The 21,816-nt window shown below is 43.1% G+C and overlaps 1 protein-coding gene across 1 annotated transcript; it reads left to right on the top strand.

Annotated features, from left to right (window-relative positions):
- Positions 1–7,950: 7,950 nt before the first annotated feature.
- On the top strand, positions 7,951–15,162 carry amn1 (antagonist of mitotic exit network 1 homolog (S. cerevisiae)). The gene is made up of 7 exons (XM_041848617.2): positions 7,951–8,088; positions 8,243–8,375; positions 10,340–10,469; positions 12,303–12,520; positions 12,921–12,977; positions 13,557–13,668; positions 14,712–15,162. Exons 1-7 carry the CDS (start codon positions 8,069–8,071, stop codon positions 14,777–14,779), a joined length of 738 nt encoding a protein of 245 aa, XP_041704551.1. The 5' UTR covers positions 7,951–8,068; the 3' UTR covers positions 14,780–15,162.
- Positions 15,163–21,816: the final 6,654 nt, after the last annotated feature.

Below are 21,816 nucleotides of genomic sequence, written 5' to 3'. Positions count from 1 at the left end.
TCCAGGCTCAGTTTCGCATGTCATTATGTTTTCATCTGATTGTCAAACAAATCACTTCGAAAAGTAGGCTACCTGCGCAGTTCGATCAACCATAATAATTTAGCCTACTATAATTAATTTACTATAATTTAAATTAAGTTTCTGCTTATAATTTCCCACATTTGGTAGGTGATATTATAATTTATGACATTTGGTAGGCCATTTGTTTGTCAACTAGTTTGATACATGTAGCTTCTTATCTGTCATAATTTCTTTGCCCCAGAAGACTAAATAAAGTAGTGTCTTACATTGATAGAATTAATGCATTAGTAATCTAGTTAACACCGGTAAAGTTGTCTGTTTCGTTTAGGGACCGGGGAGAAAACGCAATAACTCAAAGACAGTGGAAAGATTGGTCCTGTGCAAAATGTCCAAATGTCATCAGTTTGACCGGTTATAAGGAAAAAAGCTGAGAAAACGACAAAACATGGTTTCTGATAAGACTTCAGTTTGTCTTGGCTGTATATTTTATGTGGTTGAAATACTGTCTGCTTGCATAACAGTGTCAAAGATAACACATTACAAGCGCATTCACATTTTCTCAAGAGATGCCGAAAGATAGAAATCATATTTCTCCACTCCTGTTCCCAAGACAGAATTAACATTTGTTGTATAATTTCACTGCAAGAAATGCATAATTCTGCAGGAGTTAATATTATATTACGTTACATGTGAGAGGTTATAGACCTACAGTTAGTGTCCAGATTTCAATTACTATTCCATTTAACCCACATTAACTTAAATGAGGAATATTCTGTTTATTCATGGCTACAGGGATACTCATGAGAGGGATATCAAAGATGCATGTAAACAGCTTATCCAAAATAAGACCTTAAGCGGGATATGAGCTACTATCCGGAATACTGTGCGCATGTAAACGTGGTCACTATGTGCCCACAAACTGGCATAGTCTCTGGGCTTGATAAAGGAGGGCTGGCAGAAGGGGAAATGATACAATGCCAGGGGTGGCCAACCTTTTTTGTGTGGTGATAGAGGAATTTGTTAATGTGACTAAAGTATTACACCCTGAAAATTATAGGAATGTAATAGAATCATAAAACTACAATCTGATAATGTGTTAAGCTTAGTTAGAAGAAAAACAAGGGCTTTGGCTTATTATCATATCTATGCTAGCAGGAAACAGGATGAGAAACTAGACACTGAAGAAGACAATGTCCCCATCTTAGGTGTCTGTATAAGATACATATTTGCTCAGCAACAGACTATTTGGGTCTTAAAAAAAGAAGTGTGAAATAGACACAGGAAAAGACGACTAGGTTGCTTCTTCAAGCTTATAGAGAAATGTGATAGTTGCCTAAATATGGGCTAGGAGCTTTTTCATTGGCCCATTTAGGGACGTACAGTGGGGAGAACAAGTATTTGATACACTGCCGATTTTGCAGGTTTTCCTACTTACAAAGCATGTAGAGGTATGTAATTTTTATCATAGGTACACTTCAACTGTGAGAGACGGAATCTAAAACAAAATTCCAGAAAATCACATTGTATGATTTTTAAGTAATTAATTTGCATTTTATTGCATGACATAAGTATTTGATACATCAGAAAAGCAGAACTTAATATTTGGTACAAAAACCTTTGTTTGCAATTACAGAGATCATATGTTTCCTGTAGGTCTTGACCAGGTTTGCACACACTGCAGCAGGGATTTTGGCCCACTCCTCCATACAGACCTTCTCCAGATCCTTCAGGTTTCGGGGCTGTCGCTGGGCAATACGGACTTTCAGCTCCCTCCAAAGATTTTCTATTGGGTTCAGGTCTGGAGACTGGCTAGGCCACTCCAGGACCTTGAGATGCTTCTTACGGAGCCACTCCTTAGTTGCCCTGGCTGTGTGTTTCGGGTCGTTGTCATGCTGGAAGACCCAGCCACGACCCATCTTCAATGCTCTTACTGAGGGGAAGGAGGTTGTTGGCCAAGATCTCGCGATACATGGCCCCATCCATCCTCCCCTCAATACGGTGTAGTCGTCCTGTCCCCATTGCAGAAAAGCATCCCCAAAGAATGATGTTTCCACCTCCATGCTTCACAGTTTGGATGGTGTTCTTGGGGTTGTACTCATCCTTCTTCTTCCTCCAAACACGGCGAGTGGAGTTTAGACCAAAAAGCTCTATTTTTGTCTCATCAGACCACATGACCTTCTCCCATTCCTCCTCTGGTTCATCCAGATGGTCATTGGCAAACTTCAGACGGGCCTGGACATGCGCTGGCTTGAGCAGGGGGACCTTGCGTGCGCTGCAGGATTTTAATCCATGACGGCGTAGTGTGTTACTAATGGTTTTCTTTGAGACTGTGGTCCCAGCTCTCTTCAGGTCATTGACCAGGTCCTGCCGTGTAGTTCTGGGCTGATCCCTCACCTTCCTCATGATCATTGATGCCCCACGAGGTGAGATCTTGCATGGAGCCCCAGACCGAGGATGATTGACCGTCATCTTGAACTTCTTCCATTTTCTAATAATTGCGCCAACAGTTGTTGCCTTCTCACCAAGCTGCTTGCCTATTGTCCTGTAGCCCATCCCAGCCTTGTGCAGGTCTACAATTTTATCCCTGATGTCCTTACATAGCTCTCTGGTCTTGGCCATTGTGGAGAGGTTGGAGTCTGTTTGATTGAGTGTGTGGAGAGGTGTCTTTTATACAGGTAACGAGTTCAAACAGGCGCAGTTAATACAGGTAATGAGTGGAGAACAAGGGGGCTTCTTAAAGAAAAACTAACAGGTCTGTGAGAGCCGGAATTCTTACTGGTTGGTAGGTGATCAAATACTTATGTCATGCAATAAAATGGAAATTAATTACTTAAAAATCATACAATGTGATTTTCTGGATTTTTGTTTTAGATTCCGTCTCTCACAGTTGAAGTGTACCTATGATAAAAATTACAGACCTCTACATGCTTTGTAAGTAGGAAAACCTGCAAATTTGGCAGTGTATCAAATACTTGTTCTCCCCACTGTAGTAAAGGTATAAAAACATTGTTGTCACGTTCGTTTAATGACGGGTCAGACCAAGGCGCAGCGTGATATACGTACATGTTTATTTAACTTAATAAACACAACGACAAAACAATAAACGAAACGAAACGTGAAGTCCTAAGGTAGAATACACAACTAACCTTAACCGGAACAAGATCCCACAACTAGACTGTGCCAATAGGCTGCTTAAGTATGGTCCCCAATCAGAGACAACGAGCGACAGCTGCCTCTGATTGGGAACCACACCGGCAAACATAGATCCACACATACTAGAATATACAACATAACAAAGAATATACACACCCTGACTCAACATATACGAGTCCCCTGAGTCAGGGCGTGACAGTACCCCCCAAAGGTGCGGACTCCGACCGCACAACATAAACATAACAGGGTAGGGGCCGGGTGGGCATTCCGCCTCGGAGGCGGATCCGGCTCGGGGCGTGACAACCTCTCACTCTCCGCCTCCCTGTTGCGCCCCTGGTCTGGTCTGGACCTCAGCGCGCTGCTTCCCCTCTCCTTCCTCCCACGATAAGCCAGGCCCGGTCTGGACCCTGGTGTGGGAGACCCCGAACCTGGAGAGGGGCTGCCGTCATGGTCTGGACTGGAGCCGCTGACTGGAGCTGGACTTGGCACCGGTGGAGCGGACTGCTCTGGCTCCGGAGTGGAGCAGCTGACCGGAGCTGGATCAGGCACCGGTGGAGCGGACTGCTATGGCTCCGGAGTGGAGCCGCTGACCGGAGCTGGACTTGACCCCGGTGGAGCGGACTGCTCTGGCTCCGGAGTGGAGCAGCTGACCGGAGCTGGATCAGGCACCGGTGGAGCGGACTGCTCTGGCGCCGGAGTGGAACAGCTGACCGGCACTGGATCAGGCACCGGTGGAGCGGACTGCTCTGGCTCCGGAGTGGAGCCGCTGACCGGAGCTGGACTGGACCCAGGTGGAGCGGACTGCTCTGGCTCCGGAGTGGAGCAGCTGACCGGAGCTGGATCAGGCACCGGTGGAGCGGACTGCTCTGGCTCCGGAGTGGAACAGCTGACCGGCACTGGATCAGGCACCGGTGGAGCGGACTGCTCTGGCTCCGGAGTGGAGCAGCTGACCGGTGCCTGTGGAACGGGCATGGGCCGTGTCGGACTGGAGATGCACACCACTGGCTTGGTGCGAGGAGCAGGAACAGGCCGGGCCGGGCTGGCGACGCGCACCACTGGCTTGGTGCGAGGAGCAGGAACAGGCCGGGCCGGGCAGACGACGCGCACCACTGGCTTGGTGCGAGGAGCAAGAACAGGCCAGGCCGGGCTGGCGACTCGCACCACTGGCTTGGTGCGAGGAGCAGGAACAGGCCGGGCCGGACTGTGGAGGCGGACTGGAGGTCTGGAGCGGAGAGCTGGCACAACCCGTCCTGGCTGGCTGCCCACTTTCGCACTACACGTGCGGGGTGCTGGCACAGGACGCACTGGGCTGTGCACGCGCACTGGCGATACAGTTCGTAGAACTGGCGCAGGATATGCGGGACCGAGGAGGCGTACTGGAGACCAGGAACGTTGAGCCGGCACACCCCGTCCTGGCTGGATGCCCATCTTCGCACGGCACGTGTGTGGTGCAAGCACACGACGTACAGGACTGTGCCGGCGCACTGGCGACACAGTACGTAGCTCCGCATAACACGGAGCCTGCCCAGTCATACGCTTCCTCGCGTGAGACCGGGGAGTTGGCTCTGCTCTGACACTAGGCTCCGCCAAACACCCTGTGTGCCCCCCCCCCCTCAAAATGTTATTGGGGCTGCTTCTCGGGCTTCCTCCTCGACCGGCCTCCTCCGTGTTGCCGTTGCTCCTCTCCTGCCTGGGCATTTACCTTAGCCCATGGTCCTCTCCCCGCAAATATCTCTTCCCATGACCACAAATTACAAATTGCCCACCTGTGACATGGCTACTCTCTCCGCCTGGGCACGCTGCTTGGTCCTTGTTTGGTGGGATCTTCTGTCATGTTCGTTTAATGACGGGTCAGACCAAGGCGCAGCGTGATATACGTACATGTTTATTTAACTTAATAAACACAACGACAAAACAATAAACGAAACGAAACGTGAAGTCCTAAGGTAGAATACACAACTAACCTTAACTGGAACAAGATCCCACAACTAGACTGTGCCAATAGGCTGCTTAAGTATGGTCCCCAATCAGAGACAACGAGCGACAGCTGCCTCTGATTGGGAACCACACCGGCCAACATAGATCCACACATACTAGAATATACAACATAACAAAGAATATACACACCCTGACTCAACATATACGAGTCCCCTGAGTCAGGGCGTGACAATTGTGCATTGTATGATTTTCAGAGCGCTCTCAATGAATAAAGGCTGACCATTGCAGGATTGGGTCTTTGTTTAATTTATTCAAACTAAGAGATTTACAACCTTTTGTGAATTATTCAAATACTTAAGATGTAGTTGACTTCAACCATTGAGATAACAAAAGTATCATGACATGTGGAGTGCCAATTTACAATTGATCCTACCATTTCTAAAGATTTGCGTGCCAGTTATGATTTTCATATGTGCATTAGAACTAATTGTGTCTATTGAATATCTAATTGCCCACTAAACAATGGCGCTGACCATTAGCACCACGGGCTTGATCTTGAAACACAGATTCTCTTGGTGAATGGTACAGTGACATTTAACCATGGGGTGGCCAATCTTATCTTCAATCCTTTATGTTTCCCCACCATAGCAGGGGCACAGTCAGTTGTAATAGCAAATATGTTTTTAATATCGACACCTCTCTCCTCAAAATGATCTGTGAAGGCATTTGCTACATCTTCCCCTTTAGAAGTACTATGCATGGGTTTTAGACAAAGCAGCTCCTCACGTACCTGCTCTGAGTCACAGTATCTTGCAACAACTGCCAGATGTGGAATGTCATTCACATCCACACTCTCATCAAGAGCCACACTAAACAGGTGCAGCTTTTAACGCTACAGTTTGCTGCTCCTTTACATGTTCAACCATCTCGGTAAAGCACCTTTCAACAGATCTGGCAGACACAGGCATGTCTTTTATCTTTGAGATGATTGTGTCTTTGTGATGCAATCCATCAAATAAAGCCTGCGAAATACTGAGGAAAGCCTCCTTTATATATTCCCCATTAGTAAATGGTTTTCCATGTTTAGCAATGCACTGTGCAACTTTGTAGCTTCCTTCTGTAGCTTGATTTTTGACTGCATGTAGATTTGTAAACACACTGCTTTGCTTTTCATACCTGGACAAGGCCCTCTTGATTCCTTCAGCCTTGTCCGCCTCATCCTTGAAATTTTTCTCACGTCTCGTTTCAGAATAATGCAAAGACATCTGCCTTATTTCTCTTTGCTGATGACATTTTGCACCCCAAACTTTTTTAAATAACAAAAGAAGGCTTGCTAGCTGCTAGCCATGTGAAAACGAATCTCTCATCTTCAGTGCTGCCTTGGTTTTGAATTTGACGGGAGAGGCGAGACGGGTTGTCTTGCTCTGAACTAAAAATATGAAACTGGAAAATCATGAAAGCCCATTGACATACCTTGGGAACTACAACGTTGCAATTTTGAAACCAATGCATGCAATTTCAATTATCTTCTCCAGTTTACAAAAATAAAATTAACTGGCACAAATAAGTGAGATAATAAACGTCCAGCCAAGGCTTAGCATGGCAGGTAAAAAAAAGTATAAAATAAATATATATAAACTTTTGTAAAAATAAAAAATATATATAATAATATCTAAAAAAAGGTGTGCCAAGGCAAATACCCTTGGGTGCCAAGGCTGGCACGCCTTAGGTTGCCGACCCCTGGCCTATGCTGGTGCCAAAAGCCTCTCACTTGTTTTACTTTGTAAAACAATATTTGGAAGTTGATCACATATTTTGGTAGCCTACAGCTGACAAATTAGTCTTCTCTTTTCAGCAGGAGCCATGTGCTTTCCAACCTGTGTTTTCCCGCGATTGTAGGCTATTTTAAATATTGCAAAAGGACAATTTTGTCTGCATGCTGTTTGTTCACTGACACATTTGCCCCACGTTCCTGACTGTAGGCTATGCCTTGTTATTGGGCTACACTCCACAGCAAGGCTATTTTTAAAATAAACTATTTATCCTCTGTGGCAAAATTTGAAGCTTTCTCGTGGTGTAGTAGGCTATTCTGAATTATTACATTTATTTCAATTTCTCATGAGTGCTGCAGGAAAAAAAATATGAAGTTCAACGCTGGAGAGATGAGAGTTTCAGGCTCATGTCCATCAGAGCAGAGGGACAGAGATAATAGAAAGTGAATCTCATTCTAGTTCTGTGAGAGATAGGAGGGGCATGAGAAATAACGAAGAGCCAATTCGAATGAATTTTGATTGCGTTTATTATAATTTTTACATTGCAAAAAGTGACAATTATTGTTCATGCCACGAGAGGTACCGGATATGGCCAAATAGGTTCCGGAACGAAACAGTCCAAAACGGAGATGCGCCGGTTCAAATTAAACACTGACTGTATGACAATTTAGTACTTTTCCCGCCCGGATAGGCGTAGTTTTCCCCGGGTGAAAAGTGACTGACTGGGCTTGTTCGACAATGCGTAGTGATGGGAAGTTCGCCTACTCTGTGAAGTGCGAGTCTGCAATCATTCAATTCGCCCTTGCACTCCTTCTAAACAACGCAATTTTTTGAAACTTTGGCAAAGGGTAAAGTCTACATAACGCAGTCCACTCTGTATGTTACAGATTATAATTTTGGAAACAGAAACCTGTATGGAGATCAAATGTTTCATCGATTAGAAAATTAGAATTTCGGCCAAAATTAATCTTGCTCCATCTTCTCCCACAGCCGACGACTGGGTTCCTCTCGTCACCATATTTGGTAGTGAGTGGAAACGCCAACCGGATGCTTCATATTTATACATCCGGTGAAATATCTGTCTCATTGTTCTATCTGTGTTTGGACCACCTGTCAGGGAGCTAGCGTTAGTAGGTTAGCTTCTCCATACTCACTTTCCCAGACACAGGAGTGGCATTTTGGCAATGGATTCGCTTTTGAATATGTGAGTGGGTAGTTCTGACAGGTTACAGCAATGTTCGTTTTTTGAGCGTCTGTAAAATGTGATTTGTAACAATTCGTCTAGCTAGCTTGCTAGCTGTCTAGGGTAGCTACCTAGCTCGATACATGTTAATTGATGTACATTTCCATTCTTGCAGATGCGCCGTATATGTCGCAATCTATGCGGACAGATACCTCAGTGACTTCATAGCTTTACCTGCAGGCATAAAAGACACGCTGCTACGAATCATGTCATCACAGGGCACGGTGACCGACCTAAACATCAGTCAGGTAATAGCTGTGTATTATATGAAATAGGGTTGTGATAAGTTGCGTCAATTCAAATCTGGTATTGGAACAAAAGAGGTCAACACACGTCCTCTAAAATAGACTAGTATTTTAATTAATGCAAAACACTTCAATGGTAAATATGATGTTCGTATATACGGGTCCACTGAAATACCACGCAGGGCACTCAGAGAACTGGTCCATTGTTCTAAGTTCTTCCCTAAATACTCTGACAGAGATAGTTCCCGCTCCCTGCTGGCCTATCAGAGTAGAGACTGAGCGTGGTTTAGACTTACTCAGCCTATCGTTGGCGCACAGGCTGGTCCCAGTCCCTTGGCGCTTCCCTATTGCCTGGCATAAGTTGTTATCTGCAGCTGGTCCAGAGAGTCAGCACCCATAGACACAGTTTCCCAGTACTTTCCCACCCTAACTGTACTCTTTGTTGAACTGCCCAAGGACATATGTACAAAGAGGCAGTGTTTGTGTATGTGAGACACAAGTCTTATCTCCCCCTACTCCCTAACAGCTCCTCACATGAATCACAGCTTGTTATGTTAAACAATTTATATCAGTACAGTACAAACCTATTATGTTTAATCATTAATGCATCCTTTCTAAGCTAGGCATCACATCTAGTTATAAGAAAATAGATCCCCACAGTTGTCCACTGTGGTTCTGGCGAATTCCTGTTCTGGAACCACAGTGGACACCTTCAGTTCAGACAGTGTGCAGGTTTTTGTTCCAGCACAGCAGCACATATATCATCCACCAGCGGCTCTCTCAATTGAGCCGGGGCATGTGTTTAGCCAAAGATGATGGATATACTGACAAGATGCATCTCTCCAGAGTTGCCAACTCCTCAGTAAGGAAAGTAGCTATTGGCTGTCCTAAAAGTCGCTAAATGATGTAATCACCTAATTTGCATAAGTGGCCATGTGCATGTAATTGTGATGGACGCTGTAGGAGAGAGGAATAACGTTGTGGGAGAGACAAAAAGTGAGTAAAAAACACCCTACATTTACATTTGAATGTAAGCCAGGGCGGGATCAGCCAGCGGCGGCTTCCCGCATGCGCGATTCATTTGCAGTCTGGACGTGTAGGGGTGAACATCTCCTGCTCTGACTGCAGCTGGGAGGGACTTCTGCTGGAAGACTGGGCCGCCTGTGAGTCCTTTGGGACGGGGGTAACAAAGCACCCGCTGCTCATTGAGAAGAGTAAGAACGATACGTGCTTTCACGTCAGAGTCTCCAATAACACCAGAAAAAGTCGCGAGATTTGTCGCTAGTCGCTTTTTTGAAAATGTGTCGCTAGAGGGGTCTGAAAACTCGCTAAATATAACGACAGTCGCTAAGTTGGCAACACTGCATCTCTCCACCCTAACAATGGGAGTCATCCACAAAGCGGCACAGCAGGCTGTCTAGATCCCGCCTATCGTTTCTTTGGATTAGTGGATACAATTCAATATAGTCAACCTTTTTTAAATCTTCGATGAGGGCAGTTGAGGTGAACTGCTTGAATTCAGTGGAGAGAGATGCTATTCTACTAGCCTCATACCATGAATATGCATAGCCACCTTGAGACAACTCCAAAATAGTGTTTTTTCTCAAAGTTGCCGGGATGTCACGTGTCCTGCTTCTCAGTACATTTGTAACAACTTAAGCATTACGAAATTTCTATTCAATAAAATCCACCTCGCGAAGCAAATAAGCCATACGTTTTTTTGTTGACCAAATTTGACACTCATTGATCTCCATACAAACACTACTCCTTGCTTGGTGGGCGAAATGCAAAAAAACGCTACCTGCTGGAGGGAGACAGATTTTCCCCTGAGTTGGGCCTCTCTCTTCCTCTCTGGTTTGGCCCAGCACTAACACACATGATTCTAATCAAAGTCATGGTATTCATTCTGTGTGCTACTACTGGGCTAGAACCAACTCCTGCACACTTCCTACTGTGTTTTCCCTCAGCTGATGCATCTTGGGACACACAAGCTGGACATGGTGAACTGCAGAGTGTCTGACTCCGCCCTGCAACAGATCCGCTGTCCGCAGCTCCGGACGATCCTTCTGCGGGGCCAACCCAGCATCACCTCAGATGGTACCTACAGTGGGGAAAAAAAGTATTTAGTCAGCCACCAATTGTGCAAGTTCTCCCACTTAAAAAGATGAGAGGCCTGTAATTTTCATCATAGGTACACGTCAACTATGACAGACAAAATGAGAAAAAATAATCCAGAAAATCACATTGTAGGATTTGTAATGAATTTATTTGCAGATTATGGTGGAAAATAAGTATTTGGTCAATAACAAAAGTTTCTTAATACTTTGTTATATACCCTTTGTTGGCAATGACACAGGTCAAACGTTTTCTGTAAGTCTTCACAAGGTTTTCACACACTGTTGCTGGTATTTTGGCCCATTCCTCCATGCAGATCTCCTCTAGAGCAGTGATGTTTTGGGGCTGTCGCTGGGCAATACGGACTTTCAACTCCCTCCAAAGATTTTCTATGGGGTTGAGATCTGGAGACTGGCTAGGCCACTCCAGGACCTTGAAATGCTTCTTACGAAGCCACTCCTTCGTTGCCCGGGCGGTGTGTTTGGGATCATTGTCATGCTGAAAGACCCAGCCACGTTTAATCTTCAATGCCCTTGCTGATGGAAGGAGGTTTTCACTCAAAATCTCACGATACATGGCCCCATTCATTCTTTCCTTTACACGGATCAGTCGTCCTGGTCCCTTTGCAGAAAAACAGCCCCAAAGCATGATGTTTCCACCCCCATGCTTCACAGTAGGTATGGTGTTCTTTGGATGAAACTCAGCATTCTTTGTTCTCCAAACACGACGAGTTGAGTTTTTACCAAAAAGTTATATTTTGGTTTCATCTGACCATATGACATTCTCCCAATCCTCTTCTGGATCATCCAAATGCACTCTAGCAAACTTCAGACGGGCCTGGACATGTACTGGCTTAAGCAGGGGGACACGTCTGGCACTGCAGGATTTGAGTCCCTGGCAGCGTAGTGTGTTACTGATGGTAGGCTTTGTTACTTTGGTCCCAGCTCTCTGCAGGTCATTCACTAGGTCCACCCGTGTGGTTCTGGGATTTTTGCTCACCGTTCTTGTGATCATTTTGACCCCACGGGGTGAGATCTTGCGTGGAGCCCCAGATCGAGGGAGATTATCAGTGGTCTTGTATGTCTTCCATTTCCTAATAATTGCTCCCACAGTTGATTTCTTCAAACCAAGCTGCTTACCTATTGCAAATTCAGTCTTCCCAGCCTGGTGCAGGTCTACAATGTTGTTTCTGGTTTCCTTTGACAGCTCTTTGGTCTTGGCCATAGTGGAGTTTGGAGTTTCTCAATTTGTCTGTCATAGTTGACGTGTACCTATGATGAAAATTACAGGCCTCTCTCATCTTTTTAAGGGGGAGAACTTGCACAATTGGTGGCTGACTAAATACTTTTTTCCCCCACTGTACCTACCAAATGTAACAATTTCTGTGTTAAAAAAATTATTATAATAATTGACACAGTTTATTTTTCTGTTAGTCAGCACTTCTACCAACATTCTTGGATATGCACCAGCTTTTTGCTGGACCATCACTCTGTTTACAATACATTTACAATACAGTACATTACAATGAACATCATAATACAATATGTTGCCGTTGATAATGGCTGACCCTAGCTGTGACCCAACTCTCCGAGGGTGTCTCAGGGGGAGTTGGGATATGCAAAAAACACATTTCCAATTCACACATGCATATGATACTCATTTGTACATTTGTGAAATAGGACAAATATAAGCACCCACCAAATAATAAAAAATATATAAATATATTATAACACAATATGACATATGATGTGATCTAACACAATACAATTACATTGCTCTATACAATTAACATGTTGATTGGTCGGTTCTCTGTAGGTGTGAGGGCTCTGGCGGCCTCCTGCCCAGGCCTGCAGGTGGTGGACCTGACTGAGTGTACTGCAGTGACAAATGAGGGGGTCCTGGCGCTGGCCCATGGCTGCAGTTCGCTGGAGGTCCTCTCCCTCTGGGGCTGCTCTGCTGTGGGAGATGCCGCCCTGCTGGCACTGGCAGGGAACTGCAGGCTTCTCCATAGCCTCAACCTCTCGGGAACCAAGGTAATTCAATTGAGTGAGTGAACTGCTTATTAAGTTTTCACTACAGATTGGATGACATATCTCTCTAATAAACTTAAACCCTGGGTTTAAGACTGAAGTTTTTGTGAAGGCTGCGCTCCTCCTATTCCTAATATTTAGATTATCTTAGTATAACAGGAATTTATGGTTTATCCCTCTGGACGGAGCATTACCAGGTTGGTACTTTGACGCTTTAGAAGAGGAACATTTAATTTGTCATCTTATATGGCCTGAAGAAGGGACAGGTCATCCTGTTCCTCTTAGTATCTGTAAGTTTGCTCAATCACACAGTTTCATGTTGCCCTTTTCACTTAATCAGTCTGTTTTATAACTGTTTCTAAACTGCCCTGTTCTAACTGAGATCATATGCTCTTTGTTTCAGGTTACAGATGAGGGTGTCATTGGGCTGGCTACTGCACCATGCTCTAACAGTTTGAAGGTAAGAAGACCAACACATGTGCATATGAAAATAATTAACTCAGAGGACAATAAACTCTGTCCCTTTATGCTTTTGTTGTGTAGATCTTGTTTGTTCAAACTTAAAATGAACAATTAATACCCCTGGTATAGTATAAGTGTGCAAAAAAGTAGGTCTGTGCACAAGTTCTTCAAGGTGATTGCTATGGCAGGAGCAACTTAGTATTGCCTCTAGCACTGCATCTCAGTGCTAGAGGCGTCACTACAGACCCTGGTTCGATTCCAGGCTGTATCACAATCCGGCCATGATTGGGAGGCCCATAGGGCGGTGCACAATTGGCCCAGCGCCGTCCGGGTTTGGCCGTCATTGTAAATAAGAATTTGTTCTTAACTGACTTGCCTAGTTAAATAAAGGTTACATAAGACACATGTAAACACTGCACACTTGGAAAGATAACGTCCAGCCTTGATTCAAGTCTTAGTTTATTTGTTTTTATAGAAAGACTTCCAAGTGTGCCGTTTTCCCATGTTTTTTTTGGAGCCAGAGTATTATGTCTAGGCAGACAGGGATCTCTAAATTATATGATTTGATGTGATGTAGGAACTCCAGTTGGCCCGATGTCGAAACCTGACAGGCAAGGCGGTGAGGGCTGTCCTTACAAACTGCCCCAACGTCCGGATCTTTACCTTCGATGGATGTCCTCTCATCACTGGTGAGCTTTTAGCTCAAAGTATAAGTTGTCTACTATAACAGCGTTAAGAACGTACCGTAAGATCACTCCACAGCTAATTTGAAATGTCGCCGATGGAGTTATCAAAATATTTTTTTTTTGATAGCTCAAACGGTTGGTACGTTGAGGGCGGTCACATGTGTCTGCGAGCAGAGCCCCCGGTATGGGGACCGGGACAGTGGAGGAAAATATACTGTTAGCAGCACCCTGACGTCCATTTCACTAGCCCAGTCCAAATCTGTATGTGTGTTTATAAATTGGTATTCAAAAGACAATTGTGGTAAATTCACAACTGTATAGCTATATGTCACGAGAATTTTACTATCTCAATTGTTGAACTCAACTGTCACTCAAGCTTTGAATAATTCCCAGAGGTTGTAAGGCTCTAGTTAACAATGAATTAAACAAAGTCCCGTCTGCAATAGATCAGTATTTTATTCATGAGAGCTCTGAAAATCATACAATGCACAATGTTTTTTATACCTTTACTACGCCCCTAAGTGGGCCAATGAAAAAGCTCCTAGCCCATATATAGGCAACTCTCACATTTCTCTGTAAGCTTGTACAACAACCTATTTGTTTCTTCTTGTATCTATTTCACACTCCAGCTGTGTTCGTGTGGTTGCTTTTCTGTTTCCTCCAGTATCAGGTCACACATGCACAGACTTCCTTGACTGGTTTCACAAGACACAAATACTCTGTTGCTGGGCAAATATGCATTTTATACAAGCACATATGATTAACTCTCTAAGCTCTCTCACTGTCCTCACCCTAGATGGGGACATGTTTTTCAGTGTTTAGTTTCGCATCCTGTTTTCTGTTGTTGGTTTCACAGTTGGACTCTGCTTGCATGGATATAAAAATAAGTCGATGCCCTAGTTGTACTTCTAACTAAGCTAAACACGATCAGATTATAGTCTTATGATTCTATCACATTTCTACAGTTTCGGGGTGGAATACTTTAGTCATCACCTTAAACATACACATCTTCTATCAATATAACCCGAACCTCCTTTGTCTTTCAGATCAAGAGGCCCTGCACAACCTTTTAGACCCAGATAAGTTCCAACAGGTATCATGGACAGTGTACTGAGGGAAAAGTTACCCATAAATGCAGACCTAGGAACAGATTACCCTACCCACAATCCTAAACCTACCCATTAGATTATCTGACCCTGGATCAAGGAGTTAGGAGCAACTTCTACCTACTCCAAGGGAGCACTGAGGAGGAGGGCTGGAAAGAAAAGACACTTAAACTCCTTCAAATGATCTAAGCTTCTGGGACCAAAGTGACGGCACTGGGCTCATGGCTGTTATTTATATTCCGCTAAACAAAAAAACACCAGTCTCAGTAAATCTCAGTTTTGTAGTGTGATTATCATCAATAAGTGGTTGAAGATTGTCAAGTTGCGTCAATTCAAATCTGGTATAGGAACAAAAAGAGGTCAATACACGTCTTCAAAAATAGACTAGTATTTTAATTAATGCAAACACTTGAATGGTAAATATGATGTTCGTATATACGGGCCCACTGAAAAACCACGCAGGGCAGACAGAGAACTGAGCCATTGTTATAAGTTCTTCTTTAAATACTCTGACAGAGATAGTTCCCGCTCCCTGCTGGGCCTGTCAGAGTAGAGGCTGGGTGTGGTTTAAACTTACCCAACCTATCGATGGCGCACAGGCTGGTCCCAGTCCCTTGGTGCTTCACTGTTGCCGGGCATTAGTTGTTATCTTTACAACTTGTCTTGAGTCGGCAACCTCAGACATAGTTTGTTCTTCTTCATTGTAGCAGAACACATGTCCTTGAGCGGTTTAACAAAGAGGCAGTGTGTGTGTGTGAGTCACAAGTCTGTCTCAGCCTACCCCCTAACGGTTCCTCACATTAATCACAGCTTGTTATGTTAAACAATCTATATCAGTACAGCACAAACCTATTATGTTTAATCATTAATGTATTCTTTCTAAGCTAGGCATCACATCTAGTTGTAAGAAAATAGATCCCCACAAGATCAAACCTCGATAGTTAGTTGGATGTGCTGTTCAGTGTTGTATTCTCTGTCAATGTTACATTTCATATTTATTTATTTTGAAACTAAAAGTTTTTGTAAATGCACTTATGACATTATTTTCACTGTACTTAATTTGAGATGTCCTTGCTGTAACCTGGTTGTATGCACGTAGCACCCTGCCCTCGATTTAGAAATTGTTACTCCATTTCTGTTGAGTTTGAGTTTGAGTTTATTTTATTTTTACAGGGACAGTGTACATTAATCAACGTTTCAGTAAAAGTGCCGGTTTTAGCCAGCCGGCTAATTTTCAACCGCAGTCCCTGGGCAGGTTATTAAAAACAATTACGATATAGACAATAACAACATAGAACAAGACATAGCATACAGACATAGCAACATAGGACAAGCAAGACGTAGCATACAGACAGAGCAACATAGAACAAAAAGCAGCAAGACAAAATTCATAAAAGCAACAAAGTGTTTCCACACCTCACAAGTTACAGACAACAGACATGGAAAGCGGCAACACACAGCTAGGGACCATGTTCACAAATCTGATTGACCTTTAGCCATGTCTTCAAGCATTTTGTGAAAGTGTGATATGTGGTGCAGTTATGTGTGTCTGATGGCATTGTATTCCAGACATGGGAAGCTCTCACAGAAAAAGCGGATTTACTAAAGGTGCTTTTCCTTAGGGGAACTACACAGTCACCTCTCATGGCAGACCTTGTGGATCTGCTGCCATATGTTTGGGTTTTCTGTTTAACAAAAATACTGAGTGGAGGGGGAGCCAAGCCATTTAGGATCTTGAATACAAGACATGCATCGGTGTATTGCACAAGATTTTCCCAACTCAGGAGCTCATGCTTTTTAAGGATATGACAGTGATGATGGCTATTGGGCTTCCTATCAAGCACTTTGAGAGCCTGTTTGTAGACAGACTGAATAGGTCTTACTGTTGTACAGCAAGCTTGGGCCCAACTAGTCAAGCAGTATGTTAAGTGGGGAGTATCATAGATTTGAAGTACAGTTTTGCTACCTCTGTAGTCAAACAATTTCGTATAAATCGGAAATTAGCTAGGTTGAATTTGGTTATTTGAATTACCTTTTTCACATGCTTTTTAAAAGAGAGGTTGGAATCAGGTATGATGCCAAGGTACTTAAAATCAGATACCCCCTGGAGCTTCTCCCCTGACACATAGACTTCTGGCTCAGTAGCATCTGTTGCCCTCTTTGTGAAGAACATGCAAACAGTTTTTTTCACATTGAGATGCAAACACGAGTCACTGAGCCACTTTGTAACCTGGACCATTACAGTAGTGAGTTCTTGTGCAGCTTGTTGTTTGCTCTTTGCATGCACATATATCACTGTATCATCTGCATACATTTGAACTTCAGACCCAGTACAGACAGAAGGCAGATCATTAATGTACAGGCTGAACAGGAGGGGCCCCAGTATTGACCCTTGGGGCACACCCACATCATAGCTAAGAGTGGGCGACAGCTCATTGCTCACTCTGACACACTGAGTTCTACCTTCAAGGTATGATTTCATCCATCTCAAGGCATCGGGGGAAAAGTTGAACTTGGACAATTTTGTGATGAGAATCTCATGTAAATATGTAAGCACAAAAGTAGTGATACAATCTTACATTTGGAAATAAATAATATGTTGGAACAAAGTCTGTTCAGGTACACTGTGATGGGAACTGCCTGTTTCACTATATGTGTATCTTTGTAACATGGAAAAAACACATATCTGTTTGGACACATCACATAGTAGTAGGTTCATTGCATGTATGTTAGGTAAAGGCTCTTCTCAGGAAGGTATGGGCTTCTTTGCCTTTGTACTTCTGTAAAACAAAGAAGATAAGAAGTACCAATGCATACATGACCTTCATTACATAACGTATGTTGACCAAGTCACAACGTTAATATGTAACTGACCTGATGTTCCTGTACTGACCAATGAGAATATACGTTACTTACTTTTAAAAAAAACTCTGCATTGTTGGTTAAGGGCTTGTAAGTAAGCATTTCACCGTAAAATGTGATTTGATTTGTGTAAGTTAACTGTATAGAAGGAGATGGGGAAAAAACGTATGTTTGGCAAGGTGTTCGTCTGAGCACGACCCTTTCATTGCAATGTAAAAAAAGACTTTAATTGGATTCAAGCATTTGTCGTTTGTTTTCAAGATCTTCATTACCATGACAACTTAGAACACTAAGATGAGCAGCTGATAGTTTCAGAACAGGAATTTTATTTGACCTTTATTTTATCAGGTCTCTTTTACAGATGAGCTCTGAATTACATAAATTACAGAAAATACACACATCAATATAAATACAAAATGTAAGCAGAAAGAAAAACATTGTAATAAAAAACAAACACATTCATCAGTAATAAGGTCCTCAATCAGCTTTCTGAAGTACCCTAGAGGCACCAGAACATCACATTTAAGATTGTTCCACAAATAAGGTGCAAGAAAACTAAAAGCTGATTTACCTAACTCAGTAGAGACCAAAGGAATTTCCAGAGTTAGCCATCCCTGAGACCGGGTGTGGTAATTGTATGTCAAAAGTTTTTAATTATGTTAGGTACAGTGGGACCTTTTGTAAAATGGCTTTATAAATGAAAACATACAGTGGGGGAAAAAAGTATTTAGTCAGCCACCAATTGTGCAAGTTCTCCCACTTAAAAAGATGAGAGAGGCCTGTAATTTTCATCATAGGTACACGTCAACTATGACAGACAAAATGAGAAAAAAAAATCCAGAAAATCACATTGTAGGATTTTAATGAATTTATTTGCAAATTATGGTGGAAAATAAGTATTTGGTCAATAACAAAAGTTTCTCAATACTTTGTTATATACCCTTTGTTGGCAATGACACAGGTCAAACGTTTTCTGTAAGTCTTCACAAGGTTTTCACACACTGTTGCTGGTATTTTTGGCCCATTCCTCCATGCAGATCTCCTCTAGAGCAGTGATGTTTTGGGGCTGTCGCTGGGCAACACAGACTTTCAACTCCCTCCAAAGATTTTCTATGGGGTTGAGATCTGGAAACTGGCTAGGCCACTCCAGGACCTTGAAATGCTTCTTACAAAGCCACTCCTTCGTTGCCCGGGCGGTGTGTTTGGGATCATTGTCATGCTGAAAGACCCAGCCACGTTTCATCTTTAATGCCCTTGCTGATGGAAGGAGGTTTTCACTCAAAATCTCACGATACATGGCCCCATTCATTCTTTCCTTTACACAGATCAGTCGTCCTGGTCCCATTGCAGAAAAACAGCCCCAAAGTATGATGTTTCCACCCCCATGCTTCACAGTAGGTATGGTGTTCTTTGGGTGCAACTCAGCATTCTTTGTCCTCCAAACACGACGAGTTGAGTTTTTACCAAAAAGTTCTATTTTGGTTTCATCTGACCATATGACATTCTCCCAATCCTCTTCTGGATCATCCAAATGCACTCTAGCAAACTTCAGACGGGCCTGGACATGTACTGGCTTAAGCAGGGGGGACACGTCTGGCACTGCAGGATTTGAGTCCCTGGCGGCGTAGTGTGTTACTGATGGTAGGCTTTGTTACTTTGGTCCCAGCTCTCTGCAGGTCATTCACTAGGTCCCCCCGTGTGGTTCTGGGATTTTTGCTCACCGTTCTTGTGATCATTTTGACCCCACGGGGTGAGATCTTGCGTGGAGCCCCAGATCGAGGGAGATTATCAGTGGTCTTGTATGTCTTCCATTTCCTAATAATTGCTCCCACAATTGATTTCTTCAAACCAAGCTGCTTACCTATTGCAGATTCAGTCTTCCCAGCCTGGTGCAGGTCTACAATTGTTTCTGGTGTCCTTTGACAGCTCTTTGGTCTTGGCCATAGTGGAGTTTGGAGTGTGACTGTTTGAGGTTGTGGACAGGTGTCTTTTATACTGATAACAAGTTCAAACAGGTGCCATTAATACAGGTAACGAGTGGAGGACAGAGGAGCCTCTTAAAGAAGAAGTTACAGGTCTGTGAGAGCCAGAAATCTTGCTTGTTTGTAGGTGACCAAATACTTATTTTCCACCATAATTTGCAAATAAATTCATTAAATATCCTACAATGTGATTTTCTGGATTTTTTTTTCTCAATTTGTCTGTCATAGTTGACGTGTACCTATGATGAAAATTACAGGCCTCTCTCATCTTTTTAAGTGGGAGAACTTGCACAATTGGTGGCTGACTAAATACTTTTTTTCCCCACTGTAGAAATGAATCAACCCACATGACATCAAAGATGGCCAACCAACTTTCTAGTAGAGAATGCAGTGATGAGTACTAAAATTGTCGCCTGTAATAATGCGCTATGATAAACAGCATCTAACGGCCTTAATGAAGTGGTAGCTGCGTTCATATAGATGATGTCGCCATAGTCTTGGACCGATAGGAATGTCGACTGAATAATCTGCTTTCTACTATTTAGCGAGAGGCAGGACCTATTTCTATAGAAGAAGACCATTTATTTTCTCATCTTCTTAACTAACTCATCAATATGCTTTTTAAAAGACAGCTTTTCATCTATCCAGATGCCCAGATATTTGTAAGCACGGAAATGCTGAATATGGACACCATCGAAAGTACATATGCTTAAATCAGACGTATTGTTCTGCGCTCTAGAGAACATATACTTAGTTTTACCTGCATTCAATACTAATTTCAGGTCAATAAAGTTCTGTAATACAATGAAGGCAGACTGTAGTTCAGACAGAGCCTGGTCAACCGTGGGGGCAACAGCGTACACAACAGTATCATAGGCATACAAGTGCAGGTTACATTTTTTTACAGACATTCAGAGACTTGTCCCGAAGCCACTCCTGTGTTGTCTTTGTTGTGCGCTTAGGGTCGTTGTCCTGTTGGAAGGAGAACCTTCGCCCCAGTCTGAGGTCCTTCTAGAAAAAGCCATATCTCAGACTGGCCAATAAAAAGAAAAGATTAAGATGGGCAGTCTGAGATATGGCTTTTTCTTTGCAACTCTGCCTAGAAGTTCAGCATCCCAGAGTCGCCTCTTCACTGTTGACGTTGAGACTGGTGTTTTGCGGGTACTATTTAATGAAGCTGCCAGTTGAGGACCTGTGAGGCGCCTGTTTCTCAAACTAGACACTAATGTATTTGTCCTCTTGCTCAGTTGTGCACCGGGGCATCCCACTCTTTCTATTCTGGTTAGAGCCAGTTTACGCTGTCCTGTGAAGGGAGTAGGACACAGCGTTGTATGAGATCTTCAGTTTCTTGGCAATTTCTCGCATAGAATAATAGCCTTCATTTCTCAGAACAAGAATAGACTGACAAGTTTCAGAAGAAAGTTATTTGTTTCTGGCCATTTTGAGCCTGTAATCGAACCCACAATTGTTGATGCTCCAGATACTCAACTAGTCTCAAGCAGGCTGTTTTATTGCTTCTTTAATCAGCACAACAGTTTTCAACTGTGCTAACATAATTGCAAAAGGGTTTTCTAATGATCAATTAGCCTTTTTAAAATGATAAACTTGGATTAGCAAACACAATGTGCCATTGGAACACAGGACTGATGGTTGCTGATAATGGGCCTCTGTACGCCTATGTAGATATTCCATAAAAAATCAGCCGTTTCCAGCTACAATAACCATTTACAACATTAACAATGTCTACACTGTATTTCTGATCAATTTGATGTTATTTTAATGGACAAAATAATTGCTTTTCTTTCAAAAACAAGGACATTTCTAAGTGACCCCAAACTTTTGAACGGTAGTTTATGTAAATAAATGTATTTCATTTTTATTTGTAATACATTTGCAAAAATTTATAAAAACCTGTTTTCGCTTTGTCATTATGTGGTATTGTGTGTAGATTGAGGGAAAAAAAATGTATTTAATCCATTTTAGAATAAGGCTGTAACGTAACTAAATGTGGAAAAAGGGAAGGGTTTGGAATACTTTCCGAATGCACTGTACATTTAGAATACATTTCAAAGATGAAAAAGATTGATGAGAATTAATCAAAGATTCTAATATTTCAGCTAGGCAAGAAAGTTTAGAAATAGGCAGATAACTATTTAGGTCACAAGGGTCACCACCTTTGTGAAGGGGGAGTACATGGGCCG

Source organism: Coregonus clupeaformis, chromosome 26 (assembly GCF_020615455.1).
Source record: "Coregonus clupeaformis isolate EN_2021a chromosome 26, ASM2061545v1, whole genome shotgun sequence".
Lineage (NCBI taxonomy): Eukaryota > Metazoa > Chordata > Actinopteri > Salmoniformes > Salmonidae > Coregonus > Coregonus clupeaformis.
The sequence above is the reverse complement of the archived record's forward strand: the minus strand, read 5'-3'. Positions and strand labels throughout refer to the sequence as shown.